A 25,074-nucleotide genomic window follows, 5' to 3' on the forward strand; every position below is an offset into this window, starting at 1 on the left:
GATTCATATTTAATGTAACCCCACATAGCAATATCATTCTTTCGAACAGGATAATCCAAATTTCTTACCTTCGGTAGTTCATCCACATCCCACCATGGTAATGACATAATGTCATATACACGTTCAAAGTACTGAACTCCGCATTCTCTTCTAATCGCATACGCATTCACTTGAGGTAAGAAACCCCAGCTGATGATGTCACCGAGAGAGACACTTCGATCACGTTGATAATACTTCAAAGGTATTTTGAACTTCCTCTCGTGACTATCTTTAAACCATTTCTTTCTTTCTTCCTTTTCCAAATCCTTTTGAGTGCTATCAAAGTTCTTGTCTTTCACCGCTTCAGCTAGTTTTTGTCTCAATTCATCTCTATTCTCCTCTGCAAAGAACTCCATCAACGTAGGATACTTAGAAGTATCTTCAACCACATCCTCATCATCCGTCCAATCTTCAACTTCAACACTGTCATACATATCAGCCTCTTCAACATACTTATACGTGTATTCTGGCTGTTAATTGATGTCAAAATCATTCAATTCTTCTTCAAGATCGACGTTGAAGTCAGGATTCACTGTATGCATCATTTCTCTGTAAGTATCCAATCCCAGAATTAACCTCTCAGTATGTTTAACAATCTGAGCTTCACTAGACTCCCCCTTTCCATCTGCTCCCCCTGATTCTTCATTCACTGAATCATTTAACAAATCATCAACTATTTTCTCAGTGGAAGCTTCAGTAACTTTTACACCTGTACCACCTGTAGCATCGTCATCATCATCGTCGGAATCATGACTGCTCGCAGAAAACACTTTCTCATCTTCATCATCTTCCTCGTCATCATCATCTTCATCATCGTTACCCGTTAATTCATAAAGAGGAGTTTCTTCTTCAAATACACTAGAGATAGAAGATATCGGCTCAGGATTTTCAGCAACCATAGAAGGTACTATTGATCTCTCTATCACTGCAGAACTTCCCTCAGCGCCTTTACCTTTATCTTTCATTTGTTTATCTATTTCTGCTTGACGTTGTACTCTGATCTCCTCAACTTGCAGCTCTTCAAATTTTTGCTCTACGGATGTTCCAAGCATGCTTTCAACTACTTTGCTCAACATATAGAACTCGTGATCTCTTGATTTTTTAGCTGCTTCTAATTCTTTGTTCTTCAACTTGAAGTATTCATTTTGTTCATCTCTTCGAGTCTTTTCTTCTTCGAGTTCAGCAACTCGTACTTTTAAGATATCTATCTCAGATTGATCAGCGTCAATCTTTTTCACCAACTCTTTATTTTCATTCTCCAACTTCTTCACACGCATTTCAAGAATTCTTTCGCGATCAGACACCCTTTTATTTTCATTTACTAACTTCTGGTTCTCAGCAATCACTGCATCAATTTTCTTTTCTACTTCCTTGACTTGTGCAGTATTGGCAAAATCAAAGTCTCCTACATCTTCAAGACTCGTTCCCAAATTTGACGGAACCGTTGGAAAGCCTATGTATCCCGAAGAACCAGGTGTAGTTTGGTCAATATGTTTGTGTAGGAGGTGGTGTTTGGAAGATTTCTTGTGATGTAAGAAGGGTTTGTTGTGGTGGTGTAGAATGTTGTGGTGGTAGTGAAAGATGTAATGGTGAAAGATGTATAGGTGATGGTTGTCTGGGTGGTGTTGGTTGTTTTGGTGGTGTAGGTTGTTGTGGTGATTGGATTGGTGATTGGTGAGGTGTTGGTTCATGTGGTGGAGTTAGTGGTTTTCTGGTCTCTTTGGTTTGTTTCTTCTTTAGTACCATCTTCGGTACTTTAATCTTCGGTGTAACTTTACGAATCTTTGGAGAAACTACTTTCTTTCTTGCTCCAGCTTTCTTTTTACCACCTGGAGGAGATTGTGAATCTGAGACATGTTCTGGAGAAGGAACATAAATATCATCATCGTCCCTTTCCTGTCTCTTTCTCTTCCTTAACAACTTCTCTTTTTCTATCTCTTCTTGGATTCTTTTTCGACTTTCAGTCTCGTCAATCCCATCATCTGAAGAACTAGAAGAACTTGTAGTGTCTTTATTCACATCATCACCCTCAATATCTTCAATAACTTTCTCTTTTTCTTTCTGAGCTTCAACATTGACAATTTGCTCAGCTTCAACTTCTACAGAATGCCCTGTCTCAAAGACATCTGTATCAAACAACATATGTTCATCAATATTAAACAGATCTTCTTTCATAGCTACAACTTGTTCTTTTTCCGCAAGGACCACTGGATCATCTTCTTCAGGTTCATCAATCAACGATGTTTTCACAACTTTCTTTTGCTTCTTCTTTGGTTGGGAAGAAGATTCCTCATCCTTTTTAACAATAGGAGTGGCCTTTCTGCGTCTTCTCCCTGTTTCTTTCACATACCATTCATTCTTTGTGTTTTTGAAGTCTTCAAGAACTTTCAACTCTTCAGCATACGCTGCCTCTTTCATTTCGGCTTCATTTCTCCATTTCTGATGATCAACTGGATCTGGATCAACATAGTTTGCATCTTTTATGAAACCGAAGAGTTCAGCACTAACTTTCGGTTCAGGATGGTTCGGGTGATATCTCACAAGCTGTTTAATTATAACCTCGTTCATATGTGATTGCACCAACAAATCGTCCTTTATATTTCTGTCAATTTCAGGATAAGCGTGATGAATCAACATCTGCACGAACCTCAGATACGTCCAGGTCTTGCACTTTGATGTAATATTCTCTGCCATGTAATGAAACACAATATGCGAAAAATTGTATTTCTTGTTTAGCACTAAAGCAATAACCATATTCATTTGATAGTCACGCATCGCATCATAACCTCCTTTTGTATAACTCAAAGACATCAATACACAGTGAATCAGAAACTTATATGGCTTTGTAAACTTTGACTTCAAATAATTCCCAGCATTCAAAGCTCCCTGATATCCCATTCTTAACATGCAGCCTTTCACCATTCTTTCCAGAAATCTCGTTGGCGACTCTGCCTCATCTGGAAAGTTAACAACTTCACGGATAAGCGCTTCAGTGACTAGAATCTTCTCATTCTTGCCATGCACCTCAACTATTGATGAAATAACTTTGTTCTGATCATCGTAGCTGGCATTCTTCCAGAAACATTCTATGTGAGATTTGTACAATGTTCGTTGATCAGTTAATGCCTTCTGAATGGGAATACGACCCATGAATTCCAAGATGCCACTGAAATTTGCCAACTCTGGGTATTTCTGAATAACCAAATCACAACAACTGTTGTGAAGAGGATCAAACACAACATTAGATCCTTGCAAATCAAACATATACACTAAATCAGACACTTAAAAATTTAGCACAATAGTTTCAATTGAAAAACCCCAAGTGTATCATGAGCGAAATTACAAATGCACTAAAAGCGGAATCCCTGATGTGCTTATGAGCGAAATGACAAGATGCTCTTATGAGCGGAACTACTGATGTGCATATAAGTGGAACCATATGTATAATTATGAGCGGAATCATAAGATGCTTGTATGAGCGGAACCACTGAAGTACACATAAGCAAAATGACATTATGTTCAGAAAAGCGAAAACACAGGATGTACAGATAAGCGGAACCTCACAATGTACAGATAAGCGGAACCTCACAATGTACAGATAAGCGGAACCTCACAATGCATCTTGGGGTGAAACCATTAACAACCCCACAAAATTTCATCAAATCACACAATTAAAATCACTAATCAGTTAACATGACAAATCCGACACTTAGGTTATGTTTTAATTTCAATTCGGACCTCTAAAACTCCCTAGATCTAAACCTGCAATACCCATTTATTCGACACACCTCATCAAACATCACATATGATATAACTAGACACACATATACAATCATTATACTAAAACGACACTATATGGTTGATTTCAAGTTTCAATTTGACAAATAATGCCCTGATTCTATGTTTATGTTCAACACATGGCCGACAGTTCAAAATACATGTGAAATAGGACAAATTGAACTAAGAAATACCTTGCCCATGATTGTACACTTTGATAATAACAAGATCTATAAAAATTTGGGCAGCACTTCGCCTGTAATCAACGGTTTTAGGGTTTCGCTTCTCAGTCGCCGGAGAAGATGATGTCGTTATGAGCGAAAGGGTGAAATGACATATGAGCGGAACCCACTGACTTATATAGTTGGTCTGGTTTCGCTTTTATGTCCAATAGTCATTATGAGCGAAACCTCATGGGTCACAAAAGCGAAACCACATAAGCAGCTATAAGCGAAACCACATATGAAGCAACCATATGAGCGGAACCATTATTTAAGGTGACACATGAGCGAAACCTTTGTTTAAAAAGGACACATGAGCGAAACCATGAAATTGTTTTCAAAAATTTAACTTTTTAACACTTTTCAGATTAACCAACGTCACACCCAGTTGACCAAGTCCAAGTCAAAGACCTTGGTCAACTGCTTGGCCCACCAAGTCCAAGTTAATGACATTGGTTGACCGAATTATGAAGAACGCAGTTATTTTCATTCTTAAAATAGTTCAAATGAATGAATTTTTGAACATTTTGAATTTCCAACCACTTTTCAATTGTCCAACACTGTACCAAACATTGTTCTTCATCACCAGCTTACCCAGCCCACATCAAACAATGACATGTTCTGCACTAAGCTTTGAACTTCCGATTCCCAAAGTCAGTTATCGAAAATAAAATGAGAAACTAAAATCCTTTTGGATTTTAAACTGGATAAACAGAAAACTGTACACACACTATTTTTTCGAGCGTGTTAGGGGATCATATCAGCTGCCGACTAGACACAAGCACCGTTAAGCTGTCATTTCATTTTAAGCATTAAACAATTCGCATAGATTGCCGATATATTGATCCTCTTAAATTCTCACAAAATTTTCAATCTGTTAGGGATACAGAATTAGTGTTTTAGGACTTAAACATCTACATGTGTCCCACCTCAGTATATACTCCCGTATCCGGATCCCAGTATTCAGTCTTACAGGTGAGTATACCACAGCTGATATCTGTTCAGGGGTGAGGTGCGAGGGCCGTGAGAGCTCAGGTCGATACTTCCGTATACGCAGAGAGATGACGGCTTCGACTTTTTGGTGGGTCCCCTTTAGAGGATCTTTTATTTTCAACAGCAGCGACTATCAATTTTATTGTTTCATCAGCTTGCTGAGGGCGATGCTTATATTTCAAAGCTTTTGCAGAAAGTATTATCCGGGGACTTGGTCAGTATTTCCATACAGCAGATGTCCCGGGATAATACCCCAGATATCACTGAGCATAAAGACTTAGTATCTCAGAATACAGGACCTTTCAAATAGGATTTCAGGGGTTACCTATATATCCTGGAGGTGTTCCCCACGTAGACGCAAGTGAATTTTATGTTTATATCCCAAACTGATCTACTAATTTTGCGAAAACATATCTGCACATCTTTAGAGAGACTGCTTAATTGCATTTTATACATTACAATTCTTTAGCGTACTGTTTCCGTCTAGCTGATGTACTATCATTTCCCCTATTCTACACAACTCTTTTTGATATTTTCTAATGTTTTTGGATTTTAGAATTTTATCATGTTTTTGTATTTTTCTGCGAATTTCTCCCCCTAAAAAGAAAAACATATTTTTGTGTTTTTGTTTTTACTGAAAAGTAGAAAATATAACTGTACAAACAAAAATTGACAACACGACAAATGTTCACGTCAGATCGCCGCCCAACTCGGCTTCACATTCAATAACCCTCCCAGATTGCAGATTCTTCATCCCGTTTAATTTCAAAAGATAATAAAATCTCTTTTTGTCAAATGGTTTAGTGTAAAAATCCGCTTTCTAATCATCGGTGTGCACGTGTTCAATCCGAATTAACTTTTTCTCGTGACAATCACGGATAAAGTGGTGACGGATTTCAATGTGTTTAGTTTTCGAATGGTGAACCGGATTTTTAGTAATGTTAATAGCTGCTTCATTGTCCACGTAGATAGGAGTATCTAAGAACTGCAAACCGAAGTCGCGCATTTGCTGTTGGATCCAAAGGATCTGCGAACAACAGCTGGAGGCTGAAACGTATTCAGCCTCGCAAGTAGAGAGCGCTACTGCGGTTTGTTTCTTACACTGCCAGGTGACAAGTCGAGTTCGGAAGAACTGACACCCAGCAGTGGTGGACTTTGCGTTTTGCTTGCAGTTCCCAAAGTCAGAATCAGCAAAACCAGATAAAGTAAAGTCACCCGATCGAGGATACCACAAGCCGATGCTTGGGCAGCCTTTCAAATACCGTAAGATACGTTTCACTATGGTCAGGTGTGACTGCTTTGGATTTGACTGATATCTGGCGCAGAGGCATGTTGGGTACATGATGTCTGGACGGGAAGCTGTGAGATACATCAGAGAGCCAATGATAGATCGATACAGTGTCTCGTCCATCTTCACACCATTCGCATCTGGACAAATCCCATGATTCTGCGTGAGGGGGGTGGATGCAGGACTGCAATCTGTCATGTCGAACTTGTCAAGCACGTCCTTCACATACTTTGTTTGGTGAATGAAGATTCCATCGGGCATTTGATCCACCTGCAGCCCGAGGAAGAACTTCATCTCCCCCATTGAGCTCATCTCAAACTTTTTCTTCATCACCCACTCAAATTCTTTGCACAGGTCTTCGTTGGTTGAGCTGAATATGATATCGTCAACATAAATCTGCACAATCAACAAGTGTCCTGCCTCTTCCTTCGTGAATAAAGTGCAATCTACTGTCCCTCTTGTGAACCCGTTGCTTAACAAGTATTGGGAAAACGTCTCGTACCAGGATCTCGGGGCCTGGTGAAGTCCGTACAAAGCTTTATCTAGTAGATACACCTTGTTTTTGTGCAGTGGGTCTGTGAACCCCGGCGGTTGCCCCACATACACATCCTCTTTGATCTTTCCATACAGGAAGGCAGATTTGACGTCAAGTTGATATACTTTAAAATCTTTCTAAGATGCGAAGGCTAGAAATATCCGAATTGCCTCAAGTCTGGCAACCGGTACGTAAACTTCATCGTAGTCTATTCCTTCCTGTTGACTGAAGCCTTGAACCACAAGTCGCACTTTGTTTCTCACCACGACACCTCTAACATCACGCTTGCACTTAAAAACCCATTTCGTCTTGATTAACTTCTGATTTTCAGGTAAATCGACAAGTCTCCAGACACCCAGCTTTTCGAACTGTTGCAGCTCCTCCTGCATTGCATTCACCCAGCTATCCTCAGTCAATGTCTCTTTGTAGGTTCTGGGCTCTATCTGTGAAATAAAACATTTTAATGAGACTTCTTTTTGCATATCATCAATAGATGAATAGAAACATGTAAGAGCTCGATCTATTTGATGTCGAGTTTTGACACCACTTTGCAGGTCACCAATAATCTGCTCTGACGGATGGTAAGACAATGTCCGAGGCATAGCATTGTCAGGCACATTTACTTCCGATTCCATGCTCGATATATCAAGATCAACGGTTTGATCCTCAGCTTCCGTTGGATCCTCATCAAAAGGCAGAGCGGGTTCCGCTTCTGAGTTGTCAGATTCGTCAAAAGAAGGAGCTGGTTCCTCTGGTGGTTCATGAGCTGTTCCACTCGGTCCTGCTTCATCATCGTGAGTACCCTCGGTGGGTTGAGAAACTTCTAGCGGTCTAGATACTGGCTCCTGTGACATATTTTGCTGATACAGGTACATAAGAGCTAGTTCCTCATCACTCGGCTCGACCGGCAAATGAAACGGCTCCCAGAGCTTATCGTAGTCGAACAGGAATCTTTGTCCAGGAAGTTGTGGAGATTCGGTCTGCTTCTGGCAATCCACATGCGGGACTTGAATCACTTTCCCCAGACACGGTACAAACGCCCTCTTCAGCGGGCTTGCGTAACCTACAAAGAAGCCTTCATTAGATTTAGCTCCAAATTTACTGTTTTCATCAATAAACGTGCAAGGAGACCCGAATGGCTCCAAACACTCAAGATTCGGCTTATAACGGTGCAGCAGCTCAAAGCATGTCTTTTTGTACTTCTTGACAGTAAGAACTCTATTCAATGTGTAACAGGCCGCTGAAACAGCTTCGCTCCAGAAAAAGATTGGTAGCTTGGAATCGGCTAACATCGTACGGGCTGTCTCAATCAGGATCCGGTTCTTTCGTTCAGCTACGCCGTTTTGTTGTGGTGTGTACGGCGCACTGAATTCATGAAGAATTCCCTTCTCGTTGCAAAACTCGTACATTTTGTTGTTCTTAAATTCCGTTCCGTTGTCGCTCCTAATCCTCCAGATTGGCAGTTTATACACCGTTTCCATCTTCTTGAAAAGCACCATTAATGACTCCAAAGTTTGATCTTTTCGTTCTAAGCACACAACCCACGAGAAACGCATAGTGTCATCAGTCACCACCAAGCAATATAAGTCTCCGCTCATGCTCTTTACGTTGACAGGCCCGAAGAGATCCATGTGCAATCTCTCAAGAGGTAACCTGATCGTGTTGAAGATCTTCAGTGGGTTTGACTTCCGAGTCTGCTTCCCCTTTTTACACGCTATACAATCATCATTTAAGTGAAAATTTTTTAGATTAACACCATCAACCAAATCATTATGTAGTAAAAAGTTCATTTTACGCACATGAATGTGGCCCATCTTACGATGCCACATTATCGAATCTTTTTCTGTTGCTTTAGTTTTTGACACAAAGCATTGTTTCTGATGAGTTGTTGGTGTTGCAATGCTCATATCAAGATAATACAAGTCATTTTCACGCGGAGCGCGCAACAACACCATCTCATCAGGGATTTTAAACCCTGGTTTCAAAACAACACATCCAGTTTTAGTAAAATGTACACTAAACTCTTTATCACAGATTTGTGAAATTCTGAGTAAATTGTTTGTTCACTCTACTATATAGTTCACTTTGTCGAACGAAATCACGCCATTTGACAATATTCCTTGACTAACGATTCTCCTGCCTTGGTTCCCAGCAAATCCAACATAGCTTCCGTTTATGGATTTGACATCATAGAGCAGAGCAAGCGTCCCAGTCATATGCCTTGAAGCGCCACTATCCATAATCCATTTCGATAGTATTGACTTGGGCAGCCCCTACAACCATCAAATTAAATTATTTAAAAAATGAAGCCCATGGTTTCTTAACTTCTGACACACTTCCGAACACAACATCACACTTCTCACTTGTTTTCGGAAAATCAAATGTGACATTTGGAACCTCTTCTTTCACAATTGTTTTAACTTTGATAGTTATCGGTGGAAATTCAGCAAGAAACTGATAAATTTCGTTTTCAAACTCAACCACGTCATCTTTAAAAATATTTAAATCAATTTTCAAAGCATTCTCCATCTTTTTAACCTCGACCGACGATTTCGGCTTCGCGATCCAAGATTGGTTTTCAAACATTTTTGTCTTAGGGTAAATTTTTTAAGTCTTTCGAGTATTAGAAGATTCGCCAATCTCGAAAATCGATTTCGGCTTATCCTCCGACTTCAAAGATTCACCTCTCTTCAAAATACGGATCGGAGAAGCCATCGGTTTTTTGCCTTTTGTATCAGTCGGAGATTTAGGTCTAGGTTTTTGAACATTTGACTTTGGAACAGTTGGTTTAGAAACAGTTTGCTTTTGAACCGGTTTTACAACAATAGGTTTTTGAACACTTGGTTTTACAACAGATTTTTGAACCAGTTTCTCAATCACTTTCTGACACTGTTTAGCCATGTGTCCAATTTCACTACAGCGGTAACACACCCTTTTGTCATATTCAACAAAAGTAGATTTGACTGACTCTTCTTTTAACTTCTTTGCTGCATTGAAATCGTCCACAGCCTTTTGACTAAAGATATAATCTTTCTCATCGTCAACACTTGGACCAACCACAAAAATTTCATTCAACTTTTCTTTCGGCTTAAACACCTACTTAGCCGTTTTCTTATCAAACCCAATTCCTTTGTTTTTAAAGTTGTTTTTCTTGTTATGACGATTACCAACCCCATCTTTCGTTCCCGAACTTGTTGGACGTGATGTAACAATCGACTTTTTAGGTTTCGAAAATAATTCATTGTTATTAACCTAGTTAATGTTTATTTCAACCAATTTAAACACTTTTTCAACATTCTCGATCTTCACATTCTGAAGTGGATACTCGAAATCGGAATAAAGTTTGTCAGTTCCAACCATAGTGTATACCACCATGATCGGATCATCATTCGCACTCTTCACCGATTTCAGTATATATTGATCTAAGAAATTCCCTTCATCTTCAGAATTGCTAACAACCTTCTCAGATTGAGCCTTTTCAGATTTCTCACTCTCCTCATCCAACACCTGATCGACAACAGTTTTGATAACCTGAGATTCGTTGTCTGTATCGGATGAGGAGAATGTGACATCTATGTTTTCCGGCAACTCATCCTCGATCGATCTCAATTTGAGATTCAAAGCAGCTTCCACCCCATCTGGATATTTCTGTGTATAGTGACTCCACATTGGAGTGGAACGCTCTTAAAGACTGGTGCAGCATGTGGCTGCTGGGGGACAATCTGTTCAAGAACGTACGATGAAGCCACATAACTCATTAATTTTTTATCAATTCAATCGTTTTCAATGTTAACCAATTCGAGTTCCTTTTTAAGCGATGCGATAGTGTCTAAATGAAAATTGACCTCAATTTGTTTATCTAACAATGTTGCTTTAGCCAATTTTGTTGCTTTATCATTTTCAACACTTTCCTTTTGTTTATCGTACGCCTCTTTAACTTGGCCAAGGTCAAACTTAATCATATCAGCATGGTGTTTTAATTCCTGATACTTAGTGTCTTTTTCAAGACACTCCGTGCATGGTTCTAAACACTGTTTGCACGGTGTTTCAGGAATTGAAACAAATTTTTCAACAACCTGCTCTACGCAAACAGTTTTACCGACATTGTCTAACTCAGACTTAGACATTTGGACAGATTTGATCTCCTGAACTCCAGATTCCTCTCGTTTGACAGACACACTATTGACAAACTTTGACTCCTCGGTTTCTGAGTCTACCTCTTTGAGCTTTCCCATTAAAGCTTTATCAGCTATGTCCTTCAATGCCTCTCCGGTCAGCTCTTTCGACACATCTATCAATTCTTCAACAACTTCTTTCTTCTCTTCGTATCTCGGGCATGATCCGGTCTTTGGTTCTTCGAAATAACCTGCAAAAGAATCAAACACATTAGGAGGCAATATCGATTTCATAGTATATGCCGACTCCTCCTGTTCTGACTGGTAGTAATGCACTTCAACAGCTATTTCTTCAACATCGACCTTATTTTCAACAGAAACTTCTTCAGCAACCTCAGAAACATCTTCAGTAACTACTTCCGGTTCAGTCACCGTCTTAGAAATTTCAACAACTTCTTCCATCATGGCCTGTTCATCGCTACCCGGGATGTATTTATCCCAACAAAAACCTGCCACAACCTTTTCATCATCTTGATTCACAATGAGCGCCTTTTCCGGTTTATTGTCTCTCTGTGGCCTCTGAACAGCTGGCTGTTGGTTTGGTCGGTGATAGATTGCTTGCCTGTAGTAATTGTTTGTGAACGGGTTTTGATGATTGTTCACTTCACGGTTTGGACATTCTCATTTGAAGTGACCGCGTTCTTTACATTTAAACCATGTAACTTCGACTTATCAAACCCTAACTTTTGATCGGGGCCTGATAGACTGTTCCGGCCTTTAATTTCCATGAAACGTTGAGCCCTATGCACCAAACTCGCCATGCACCATTTGATGTCGATCAATTCAAGCTCTTCAGGATCGATTTAGTCGTAATCCTCCTTCGTCATGTCAAGATTACCGATCCTCCCTGCCACTAATCCCTCATAAGCTTCGAGAACGGAAGCAAGTAGTGCTATATGTTGTTTTGCAGCTGTTTCCATTATTTTGTTTCCATTCTTGATATTCACTGCAATATTACACTGCACCCTAGAAACGTACGCCTGATGTTTTGATCCAGTAGAACTATGAGGTGAAGGCTGTTCCTGAGCTTTGACATTTGGTTCAAAGTTGGCAATTGGTGAAGAATTTCCGGATTGCGGAGTATTTGAAGAAACACTTGAGGTGTTATCGGCAATGAACCATGTTTGTATTTTTGGACTTTGATTGGTTGAAACTGTAAGGTTGCCTTTATAATACAACGATACATCTTGCTGCACACTCGCTGAGTTCATTTTCTTGATTTTTAGCAATTCCAGCTCGTGGGCTTCAATCTTCTCGATGAATGAGCTAAGGTTGAGATTCACAAAATCTGAATTGTTCTTCAACATCATTAGATACGTGCCCCACTCATCATACGGAAGTGCATCACACAGTTTATCGATCCATTCTTCATTCGTCTTTGTTATCTCCAAACGCTTCATTTCAACCACGAGATGACAGTATCTTTCGATTAACTGCTTTGTTGTCTCGCCTTTAAGTCAAATTCTTTCTTGATTAAAGCCTTCTTGCTTTTAATCATTGACACACTGCCCTGGAATTTCAGCTTCAACGCTTGCCACATAGACTGTGAATTATCTTCATGTTGCAGTAAAACGAGGATGTCTTCTTTTATAGCCTGTTGCAAAATGCTCACTATCTTCTTTTCAGCTTTGAAATCAATCTGTTTCGTTTCTGTTAGACTCCCAATACCTTTTTCCAATCCCGTACCGTTAACTGGTGGCACATACTTTGCTTCTATTTTCATCCAACACTCGAAGTGATTGGCTTGCACCCAGTTTTTGAAACGGCCGGACCAACCCGCATATTCATCTAAACTCATGAGCTTTGGTGGCTTTTGCATAGTCCCCAACTCGTTTTCCATGTTAACGTTCTGCACTATGCTCGCCGGACTCTGCATAGCCATACCGCTCCCAGCAAACAAGTTATAAAAATCTTGATGTTCCATTTTTAGTGACAAATCTCGAACAATGTTTAACTTTTTGATTAACAGGTTGTTTCTGTCGAAAAACTTTTAACACAGACTGAGTTTCCAATACTCGATCGCGTACGAAATGGACTAAACGCTCAAAACATGAATTTTACTCTAAAACAGGTCGTATAAGGGAAACCAGACACTAAGTGTACTTATGAGCGAAATCCCCTGCTGTTCACAAAAGCAAAACCAGACACAAACCAAATGAGCGAAACCAGATTGTGACCTATGAGCGAAACCTTAAGAGCGAAACCCATATATGTCACCATGAGCGAAACCCTAAAAGCGAAACCCATGAGCGAAACCTCAAAATGTCACTATAAGTGAAACCTCGGGAGCGAAACCTCAAAAATGACACTATGAGCAAAACCTCAAAATGTCACTATAAGTGAAACCTCAGGAGCGAAACCTCAAAAATGACACTATGAGCAAAACCTCTTGAGCGAAACCCCTGATATCGCTAATGCCGTAAGAGCGAAACCTCTCAAGATGACACAAAAGCGAAACCTATTCACGAGCCATTTTAGGTCACTTTTAGGCTGTTTTAAGGTCTGAACTTCTCAAGGGTTTGTTATTAGATAGTTTTACACAGTATGTCCAAATCTCAGTCCATTTTGTCTGGCAGAAAGTTCAGAAACTCAAAAAGTGCTAGAAAAAGGCTTTGATTCGGGTTAACTAGCTCACAACTGGCTCTGATACCAATTGTAGGATCGTATTTGACCTTCGTGTGAGTCAATGAAAGCTAGCAACTACCAAAAATGCAGCGGAAATACAAAATCGGCATGAATCAAAGCAAACAGGTACTAGAAATGAGTAGAAACAGAAGTAATACACTTTAAAACAGTTTTCTCATTCAATCTTCACAAAATACACGAGCAGCAGGTCGGCTACACGGGTGACATGTTCGTACAAAATGAGAAAACAACATGGGTATTTATAGGAGAGAAGGTTTCGCTTATGTGACCATGTCCGTATGAGCGAAACCTCAAGCTAAGGTTTCGCTCTTATGGCACATGTCCATATAAGCGAAATATCAACATGAAAATGAAACAATTACACTTCAACCCCTATACAATACATAATTAACACATCTATCCCCTATACATTGATCAACTAACACTAAGACGCAGGCTTTAGACATTCGTGCATCAACAGAATGCGCTTGCACTTGAGCCACTTGACTTCACGTTCCATGATTTCCACTGGCTTCTCAACAAATTTTAGTTTTTTATCAACACGAATTTCGTCAAGCGGTATGTGGAGGTTCTCATCAGCTAAACACCTCTTGAGATTGGACACGTGAAAGGTTGGATGAACATTTCCAAGTTCAGGAGGTAACTCTAGTCTGTAGGCTACCTTACCGATTCTTTCGACGATCTTGAATGGTCCAACATATCTAGGTGCAAGTTTTCCTTTCTTTCCAAATCTGATCACACCTTTCCAAGGTGAGACCTTATGTAATACACGATCACCGACTTGAAAATCCAAGGGCTTGCGTTTTAGGTCCGCGTAACTCTTTTGACGGATTCTAGCGGTCTGAAGGTTATCACGAACTTTCTTAACCTTATCTGTTGTCTCTAAGATGAGGGCAGGCCCAGTAAGCTGAGCCTCACCGATCTCATTCCAGCAGACTGGTGAACGACATTTTCGACCATAGAGAGCCTCGAAAGGAGCCATGTTGATGCTGGAGTGATAACTGTTGTTGTAGGAGAATTCAATCAACGGAAGATGTGAATCCCAACTACCATCAAAATCGACCACACAAGCTCTAAGCATGTCCTCCAGAGTCTGGATTGTTCTTTCAGACTGACCATCCGTTTGCGGATGATAAGCTGTGCTCAGATTAAGTTGGGTCCCCATAGCAGATTGCATGGTTCTCTAAATATGAGAAGTGAAGCGAGCATCTCTGTCAGAAATGATGTTCAAAGGAACACCATGTCGAGCTACAATTTCATCCACATAGATTTTAGCAAGTTTGTCAGCCGAAAAATCCTCACGGATTGGCAAGAAATGCGCTGATTTAGTAAGACGATCAACAACTACCCAGATGGCATCGTGACCTTTCTTTGTGCGCGGGAGTTTAGTAATGAGATCCATAGTAATGTTTTCCCATTTCCAAACTGGGATCTCTGGTTGCTCCAATAAACTAGAAGGACGCTGATGTTCAGCCTTAACCTTAAGATAAGTAAGGCATTTTGATACATATAAGGCAATGTCTTTCTTCATACCAGGCCACCAATACTGACTACGAAGATCCTTATACATCTTATCTGAGCCAGGATGATCAGAATAACGAGATTTATGGGCTTCATCCATAAGCAAGGTGCGGAGGTTAACTTGGCTTGGGACCCATAAACGGTCCATGAAGTAATACGATCCATTGTCCTTCAGTTCAAGAGCAGGTGTTATGTGATAAGGAAATTCCTTATCCATCAAACCTTGTGAAACACAAGATTGTTGAGCCTGAGAAATACATGCTTGGATATCGGCATGAGCTTGAATATCAGATTGAACACGAACACAATGAAGCTTAGTACATTCCTTGCGACTGAAAGCATCGGCTACGAGATTCGCCTTACCAGGATGGTAGCGAATTTCGCAGTCATAGTCATTTAGAAGCTCCACCCAGCGTTGTTGCCTCATGTTGAGTTCTTTCTGATTGAAGATATGCTGAAGACTTTTGTGGTCTGTGAAAACCACACATTTTGTACCATACAAATAGTGTCTCCAAATCTTAAGAGCGAAGATAACTGCACCCAACTCAAGATCATGAGTGGTGTAGTCCTTCTCATGTATCTTCAACTGCCTCGATGCGTATGCTATGACTTTGTTTCTTTGCATCAGGAGGCAGCCAAGACCTAATTTAGATGCATCGCAATAAACGACGAAATCATCATTGCCCTCGGACAAAGTTAGTACAGGCGCGTCGCAAAGCTTTTGTTTCAAAGTCAGAAACACTTCCTCTTGCTTGAATCCCCAATGAAATTGCTTGTTCTTCTGAGTTAGAGCAGTTAGAGGAACTGCAATCTTTGAGAAATTTTCAATGAAGCGGTGATAATAACGCGCAAGACCAAGAAAAGAACGAACTTCAGTAGGAGTAGTAGGCATATCCCAGTCCTTAATCGCACTGATCTTGGAGGGATCTACATGAATACCTTGTTCGTTGACAATATGTCCTAAAAATTGGACTTCTTTAAGCCAGAATTCACACTTGGAGAATTTGGCGAAAAGTTGCTCTTTCTTTAGGAGTTCCAAAGTAACACGAAGATGTTGCTCATGATCAGCTCGCGTCTTAGAATATATCAAAATGTCATCAATGAAAACGATGAAGAACTTATCCAAATAAGGCTTGCAGACCCTATTCATTAAGTCCATGAAAACAGCAGGAGCATTTGTCAAACCGAATGGCATGACTGTGAACTCATAATGCCCATATCGAGTGCGGAACGCTGTCTTGGGAATATCTTCTTCATGCACACGAAGTTGATGATATCCAGATCACAGATCAATCTTCGAAAAATAAGAAGCGCCCTGCAATTGATCAAAGAGATCATCGATGCGAGGTAGGGGATATCGATTCTTGATGGTAAGCTTGTTAAGCTCACGATAATCGATACACATCCTGAAAGATCCATCCTTCTTTTTGACAAAAAGAACGGGAGCACCCCAAGGTGAAAAGCTAGGACAGATAAAACCTTTGTCAGAGAGCACCTGAAGCTGCTTAGATAATTCTTGCATCTCATACGGTGCAAGACGGTAGGGAGCTCTGGCAATGGGATTTGCACCAGGTACGAGATCAATACGGAACTTGTTGGTCATTGTTTTGTGTCAATAGCTTAATAGTTTGTTTGTTTAGTCTTTGGATATTTTGTATTGGGCTTAGCATATTGGTTAGGGAGTTATTTAGTGTTATGGGCTTGGAGAATGGCCTAGCCCAGACCAAAGCCCATATGCAAAGCTTGTCCTATAAATACAAGGCTTGGCATTAGGGTTTAGGGAGAAATTAGAGCCATTGGAGACATTGAAAGACAGAGAGAATTCTACAGAGAGTGGCTGAGAGAATTCTAGTGGGTCTTGAATTGATTGTAAACTTCGTGTTGGATAATCAATAGAAGACCGGATTGAAAGTGTATCGCGTTCTTGATTCTTGTTATACTCGTTTTTCTGTGAAATCTGATCTAGAGGATTCCGCACTCTAGGTTGGATCGACGATTCTGTTACGATCCGCACGCGTAAGGGGACTAACAATTGGTATCAGAGCGCTCGGCTCTTGATTGGCCTGGTTCAGAATCGTTTCTGCAGAAAAATTGCGTTTTTGGAGGATTTTGAAGGCTGAGTTCGTGTTCTGCTGGTGATTTCGGATAAAATTCAAGCATTTCGGATCATTTCTGATCAACAGGCTTGAATTTCAGACCATTACTGATAGAAATTTTGCATTTCTGATCAATTTCGGACCTGAAACAGGCAATTTCTGATCATTTTGGATTTCCAGACTTGAATTTCGGATTCACAGGCTTGCATTTCGGATCAAAATCTGCATTTCGGACTATATTGGCTTGCATTTCGGATCCACAGGCTAGCATTACGGATCAGACTGCTCCATTACGGATCAGAAGGTGTTGATATCGGATTATTGTGAAGGATTACAGACCATTTCGGACAAAAAGTGGTCATTTCGGATCAGAATAGCTAATTTCGGACCATTCCGGATAAGCATCAACATTCCTGACCATTTCGGACCTTTTCTGATCATTTCGAAAAAGGTGGAATTTTTCTTGGCTTACGTAAGAAAAATTTCACTGTTACGCGTTTAGAAAATTATCCGTGACTCATCTCAGTAAACCGTTTGCACCGTTGGGATCCTTGGATTTTTAGGACAAAAAAACAAAAAAACAAAAAAAAGACTCTGGAATATCCCGAAATAGGTTTTTGACATTATATATCATTGGAATCGTAATTTTGAGACGAATCTAAAGGTATAATTTGGTAAAATTAGTTTTCGGAAAAAACTGTGTACGGTTTTAACAGTTCGTTTACGGTAAAAGCTCAACAAGGACCAGTAGAGAAGTTAGATTTGGATTTTGACACAGGTTACCAAAATTCATTTAAACTTTTACGCTGCGAAATGGCTAAGAAGGATAATGGAAGAGAGGTTGCTAAAAACTGGCCAAAGCTTGTAAATGTCAAAGAATATGCTGACTGGAAAGAGTTGTTTGAGGCATTTGTGAAGAGTGAAGATACAAGAATGTGGAGCTGTATGATAGATGGTTATGTTGCTCATACTCGTCGTGTTGAAGGAAGAGTTAAAGTTATTTCTTATAACAAGATGGATGAATCTGAGAAACAACTGGTTGATACTGAGAAGAAAGCTTTCGCAGCAATAAAGATGTCCTTGCCTGAGGGTGTTAAACATACTTTCAAGACATATGGAACTTCTAGAGAGCTGTGGGAAGCTTTGGAAAAACGTTATCATATCTCGTCAAAAGTGAATACTTGTGATCAAGCATTGGTTGCTGAGTTTGCAGCTGTGAAGATAGGAGAAGCAGCTGCTGAGGTTGAAAAGATGAAAGCTGATAAGGAAAGTGCTGAGAAGAAGGATGCAGAAGTTTCAAAGGGCTTGAAAGATGTGAATGAACAAGCAACAGAGGTGAAGGTAACATCAGAACCTGTAAGTCATACATGTCTTAGTTGCACTGAACTACAGGGTAAAGTTGACAGACTATCGGAGCAAAACAAAATTCAGTTAGCTGAATTGCAAAAATTAAAAGAGTCAAATGTTCTTTTGATTAAACGAGAGTCAGATTGTTTAAATAAACTCAAATCAACTGAACAGGAAATTAGCAGTCTAAGAAGCAAAGTCAATGAACTGTTACAGGTCATTGATTTGGTTCGTGAAACTGTGAAAGAAAAGACTAACGAGCTTTCAGAAAAGTGCACAGAATTGGCTGATGCACAAGCCAACATTGTAGAACTTCAAGGGAAGTTACACAACTTTGGGAATTCTTCGTTAGTCAGAACTCAAATTCAAAAAGGTTTAAAAAGAGTAATGATAAAACAGGGGTGGGGTATACAAAAGCTTCATCTTCTGGAAATCAAGAATACTCATTTTTACCAACTGAAGATGAGCTAACTGATTTTGTTGCCACTGCACAAGTAGTAGTGGATCCGATAGCTGTGGACTTGCCAAATAGTCCAGTTTCTTTGAAGGAATCTGTTGGGTCTAACAGTACACCTCATAAAGTGGATGAGGATACTGAAGACAAAAAGACCAAAACATTTAAAAAGGGATCAAACAAAAAGAAAAGTTATAAGAAGAGATCCTGTTTTAAATGTCACAACAAAGGACACGTGGCGAGTTGTTGTCCTTCGAAGAAAGGCAAACAAAAGGTTGAAGAGGTTCAGGATGGGAATCAGGTTGGTTCAAGTAATGATGTCAAAACAAGTTGTGAGACAAAGAAACCTGAATCTCAATCTAAACCCTCAACTTCGAAAAGATTTGATAGACCAAGAAGTATTTCTCCACAACTGAGTCATCATAATGGTAAATCAAATCGTTTTCAAAGTCAAAATAGAAATTTTGGATATCAAAATCAATACCAAACTGAGGGTAATCGAAATTTTCAACAAAGAAATGAACATAGGGGTTTTAGTAACTCGAATGTTCAACAACATCCAAAATTTTTTCAACATTCATGGTATAATAATGGGAATAGAAGGTATCAAGATAATAATTTCCAACGGTCAGGATATACGAGAAGTTATTGGAACTCTCACAATCAAAGACCTAATGGAAATTATCAATCTTGTTCAATAATGGGTAAGCAATCCAAGACTCCATTAAGGAGTGATGGATATTGGATGGATGTTCCTGTATTGGATGAATATGGAAAACCCAAGACCATCAGGGCTTGGGTTCTCAAGACTAACTGAGTTGTTGAGTGAATGCAGGATGACCAAGAAGGACTGTTGATGTGTTCGACAGTGGTTATTCCTGTAAAGCAACTGAGGTGAATAGTCGGTTAACATGGGTAACGAATTATTGACTTTTGTGATTGTTTTTGATGTGTTAAAAACTTTTGTCAGATTTAAAGTGGGGAGTCTGTTTGTGTTTAAATTTGTGTTTTTAAAACTTACTCCATGAAAACAAAAATTTAGGGGGAGAAGTTCCTCTAAGCCAAAAAGATTTTAGATAGTGTGTGAGTTTAGGGGGAGTAAGTTGTAAATTTTTAAAAATGAAAAACATAAAAAAAATAGAAAATCAAAAATGAGTTTTCATTGTGTGAAAAAGGAGAAATGATAGTACATCAGCAAGTTAGACTGTCACACTGAAATTGAACCTAAAATCACTTAAGTGTGATAGCAACTTCATCATATGATGTGCCAGTAGGCAAAAGCATGAAATAATCAACTTACCAAAGTGATATAAACCTAAATGCACTGAGTATGAGTGGAGAACACATCAGTGGTGTATGGTTTAATGACCTTAATTCTTGCGTTGATAGATTGCCAAAATCTGAAGTTTTGGGTCTTTATACTATTATTTCATCCGGGGATATCAGGGGTATCCTTCTGCTACATCCAGATACATGCTGACCTAGACACACCCAGGATATCTTAAAAGAGCTAAAAATGCCAAAACCCTGAAAATCAAAAAGCTCTCAAAGAGAGTCATTTAATAAGTGCAAAATGCACAATTCGTACCAAAAATGGTATCTGTTTTAGCCCTCGATAAGATATTTTGGTCTCTCTGCTGTAGGGAAGTACTGACCTGTTCACCAATTATCTATCGTTGAAAAACAAAACGGATAAATTTAGTATACTCGCCTACTACGATGAATCTTTGTGCATACCTTGATCGCGGGGGTACATCCTGAAGTGGGACACACTCGTATTTCGGTATTCTAAAATTACCTTAACGTATAATACGGTAATGGTACTTGAAATGTTCATGCATTTTGTTTAAATGGACAAACATACTGGTAATCGTCTTGAACTACTTTTTACTAAAACATTAAATAAAGAATAATCTAATTGTGTGAAACAGTTTGATTGTGCTGATATGATCTTCTTGCACATGATTCTCACAAAAAGAAATATTGTAAATATCTTTTAGTTTAGTTTAGTTAGTTTAGTTTGAGTTGAAAAATATCAAAAATACCAAAAAGATTTTCCTTTTAAAAGGTCTCCCATTTTGAACTGACAGGTAGTTGTTTTTGCAAGATAAGATAAAATATTGGTTTATCTTTAAATGTGAAAAAGGCTAATGGTTTTTTGAGATACTTGCTTGTGTTTCTAAACAGATTGGTGCAGTTATCAAAATGAAGTGCAGAATACAAGTAAAGTGCAGATTGAGAGTGAAGTGAAGAACGTGTGAGGATGCATGGTAGGTTCCTTCTACTACAATGCAGAAAGAAAAAGAGATTTGAAGATTTGAAGATACTTGCTTAACCAAAGATTGCTAGTTCGCTGATCTACAACGAATGAAAGTTTTAGAGATTGGAAGCATCAACTAAGGGGGAGTGACGGGTGGTCCGTAGGACAACCCTTAAAAGGTTTAATACAACGCATATTCTACACTTAATTCGGTTAATTGCTTGAATTAGATGACCACTTTGTGTTGGGTTATGCAGGTGATTAAAGTGCTCAAAAGGTGGGTTTTAGGAGGCACGAATGGACGCTAGAAGTTGGGGAATCAAAGTGTTGAAGAACGCAAGGGTTGATGGAGAAAAGAAGAAAATTTCGCACTCAGCACCGTAACCTACGGCTCCCAGACGTAGGTTACGGCTCCAAAAGCTTCAACAATGCTCCGCCGTAAGACAGGAGCAACTTGGCGTAAAGATTCACTGCCAGCCGTAAGCTACGGCTGGGAGCCGTAGCTTACGGCTCCTAGTTGACTTGTGCACATCGCTGACTGCCGTAAGCTACGGCTGGGGGCCGTAGCTTACGGCTCCGACTGATCCCATCTTGTAACCTTCGCATTTATTGGCCATTTTATGGATATTTATGATGCCTAATCATGCAATTTCGGTTACTACTTGGCTAGAACGAGTTAGAGAGTATATGAAGAGCATTTGGGAGTGAAGAAACATATCTTGGAACTATCTTTTCACTAAATTCTTATCTAGTTTTTGTTGGTGAACAATATTTTTCCATTTCTTGCATTATGTTAGCTAAAGCCATGAGTGGCTAAATACTTGGATGATTATCTTGTGTTGAAGGTTTGTGGTAGACTTTTGTGTTTTTATTTATATTTCTAGAATAACAATTCCTTTTCATTTGAATTGATTGTTATGGTGTATAATTGGTTGTTAGTAACTTGTTGATTCTTATGTTGAACTAATTAGAAACCATACGTTCTTGGTGCCGTTGGCAATCGAGATATCATGGGTATAGTTAGGTTTGGGCAAGGGTTGATTGATCATCAGGTGACAACCTCACGTTCTCGGAATCTGAGTACTTAGTCCCCTTTCATCACTGCAATTGGTTATACATGAACTATGTCTATGTCTATGTAGTTCTTTCTAGTTGAATGATTAACACAAAAGTTGAAACAAACCGGAAACTCAAGATAGTCATTTGTCTCTAACATTGTTTACAAACTAAATTTTCTTTTGCAAATTAATTAACATTCTTAGTTTTAAAAAAATCAAATCATAGCCACTCTTGAATTTACTTTTCTTGCAATTTAGTGTAATTAGACAAGCTTTCAAATAACACATATTCCACAAACTCCCTATGTTCGATACCCACTTGCCACTATTTACATAGTTGTTCTTGGGATTAAATTTGCGTGACCACGACATCACGTCAAATTTTGGCGCCGTTGCCGGGGAGTAGTGCCCAATGTGTGTTATTTTTGTTCTTACTTTAAGTTTGTTATTTTTCTGGTTTACGCGAGGTGTGTTTAGTGTGCAGGTATTGACAGGTGCATGCGTACTAGAAGCTCTCACAAGCTTTCACCACTAGTGTTTGATCCGGAAATCGAGCGAACTTTGCGAGCAAACAGAATTTTGCTAAGAGAAAATACAATCAGCAGTTCACCAGCAACACCAATTACACCAATTACACCACTTCGATACATGGATCCACCACCACCACCACCCACTACGGGTGAATCCACTTCATCATTTATACCAACATCCACTCAACCTTCACCAAATACCACCATTCCACCAAATACTACCGAACCCACCTTACTTCAAAATGTCACATCAACCAACACCACACAGCCCATTACTACACAAATTGAACCTACTCTTACCTTTAGCCCTGCTTCTACAATTCCACCTCTCACCCATTTCTTCCCAGTTTCAGGTCAATCATAATCCACCTATACACTACCACAAGGCTCAACTGTTGTTCATGCTACTTCATCATTTGGAGTACCAAACCAGTCCGGTTTTCAATACTCATCTATTCCATTTGGGCCATCATTGGGGGGGTATAGAAGGAGATGGATATGAAGAAGGATATGAAGATTTCGAGGGTTATGAAGAAGAGGGTTATGCCTATGTGGGTAGTGGAGATCAAGGGGAGTTGACTTATATACCTGGTCAAACACAACGAATATCAAGTGTTGGTGGGATTCCACAACAACAACAACAACTCATACCACAACATATTAGGCCAAGGCCACAAGGGCCGCAATTGCAACGTCCGGTTCCTTTGCAACAAGTTCGACCACAACATGTGCAACCGCCATTCCAAAGGCCAATTCAACACCCACCGGTGCCACAACAACAATTTCAACAACCAATTGCACCACAAGGGCCTATGCAAAGACCAATGGGTCAAGTTCGTCCACGAGGTCGGTTTGGTGTACCAAGGAGGCATCTTAGGGAAAATGCGAGGGGTATTGAAGCGCATTTTAGGCCGGTGATTACTCACAATCCTTCACCGGTGGTTATTCCTCATAACAACCAAGGGAGAACTTTTGAAGTAAGAACCAATTCTTTACAAAGTTTGCCGAAATACAAGGGGCTAGCAACGGAGGAGCCTTATTTCCATTTGGAGGCATATGACTCAATTTGCAATACTCTTGGGAGTCAAGGTTTTTCGGCCGATGATATCAAGTTGGTATTATTTCAATTTTCTTTGGAGGACAAGGCAAAGAAGTGGTTCTACACTTTGCCTTCGGCATCTATTTATACTTGGGCGGAAATGCAACAAATTTTCCTAGACGAGTTTTATACCGCCCAAAAGACCAATGATGCTAGGAAGGGGTTGAGGAGTTTCCAACAACAACAAGGCGAAATGTTCCATGAAGCCTTCGAGCGTTTTAATATGATGATCAAAAATTGTCCTCATCATGGGATTGAACTTTGGGAGTTGATGAATGCCTTCCACGAGGGGTTGTGTGCCGAGGATGCACGTGATCTAATGTCCATCACAAATGGGACTTTTGGCACAAATTATGAAGATGAGGATTGGGAGTTCTTGGAACAAATGGCCATTACCTCAAAGAGGAAAGCCCAAGCATCAAGGCGAGCACGACCGGCTGTCACGAGATCGCAAGTTCATGCAGTTGACGATGGTAATGTTCAAACTACTAATCAAATTTATGATGTTTGTACTATTTGCAATGAAATAGGTCATGCGGCTGAAAATTTCCAAGGAGGTGATGGGCAATATGAAGAGGTTCATGCTGTGCAAGGTCAAGGAGGGGGTGGTAGAAACTATAATATGAATTCTAACACTTACCACCCCGGGTTGAGAAACCACCCAAACTTTCGGTATGGGAACCCGTCAAATCAAGCTAACCCGAATTTCCAAGGAAACCAAGGATTTCAAAGGCAATATCAAACAGGTCAAAGCTCTTCGGGTGGAAACGAAGTGATGGAGATGTTGAAAGCGATGCAAGTTGAAATGCAACGAATGAATCAACGTGATGAGGTTCGGATGCAAAAGGACGAGGCCCGTGATAAAGCTATTCAAACTTTGACTACTCAAATGGGTCAACTTGCGAGTGAAGTGGCAATTTTGAAGAAAGCAAAAGGCCAGCTACCAAGTGATACGGTGACAAATCCCAAGAACATAAAAAGCGTTAATATCAATGTGGTAAGCACCGTTCCTAGTACCGAATTTAATGAAAAATG

The 25,074-nt window shown here is 39.7% G+C and overlaps 2 protein-coding genes and 1 non-coding gene across 3 annotated transcripts; all 3 read right to left on the reverse strand.

The window, feature by feature from the left end:
- Nucleotides 1–512: 512 nt before the first annotated feature.
- Nucleotides 513–1,316, reverse strand: LOC110895313 (glutamic acid-rich protein-like). Its single transcript, XM_022142601.1, has one exon. It carries the CDS (start codon nucleotides 1,314–1,316, stop codon nucleotides 513–515), a length of 804 nt encoding a protein of 267 aa, XP_021998293.1.
- An 8,144-nt stretch (nucleotides 1,317–9,460) lies between these two features.
- On the reverse strand, nucleotides 9,461–10,522 carry LOC110895305 (neurofilament medium polypeptide-like). Its single transcript, XM_022142597.1, has 2 exons — nucleotides 10,256–10,522; nucleotides 9,461–9,949 (listed from the first exon to the last, which is right to left on the reverse strand). Exons 1-2 carry the CDS (start codon nucleotides 10,520–10,522, stop codon nucleotides 9,461–9,463), a joined length of 756 nt encoding a protein of 251 aa, XP_021998289.1.
- A 13,666-nt stretch (nucleotides 10,523–24,188) lies between these two features.
- LOC118489889 lies at nucleotides 24,189–24,294 on the reverse strand. The gene has a single exon (XR_004887902.1). It is a non-coding gene; the product is annotated as a small nucleolar RNA R71 (small nucleolar RNA).
- Nucleotides 24,295–25,074: the final 780 nt, after the last annotated feature.

This window comes from Helianthus annuus, chromosome 2 (genome assembly GCF_002127325.2).
Source record: "Helianthus annuus cultivar XRQ/B chromosome 2, HanXRQr2.0-SUNRISE, whole genome shotgun sequence".
NCBI lineage: Eukaryota > Viridiplantae > Streptophyta > Magnoliopsida > Asterales > Asteraceae > Helianthus > Helianthus annuus.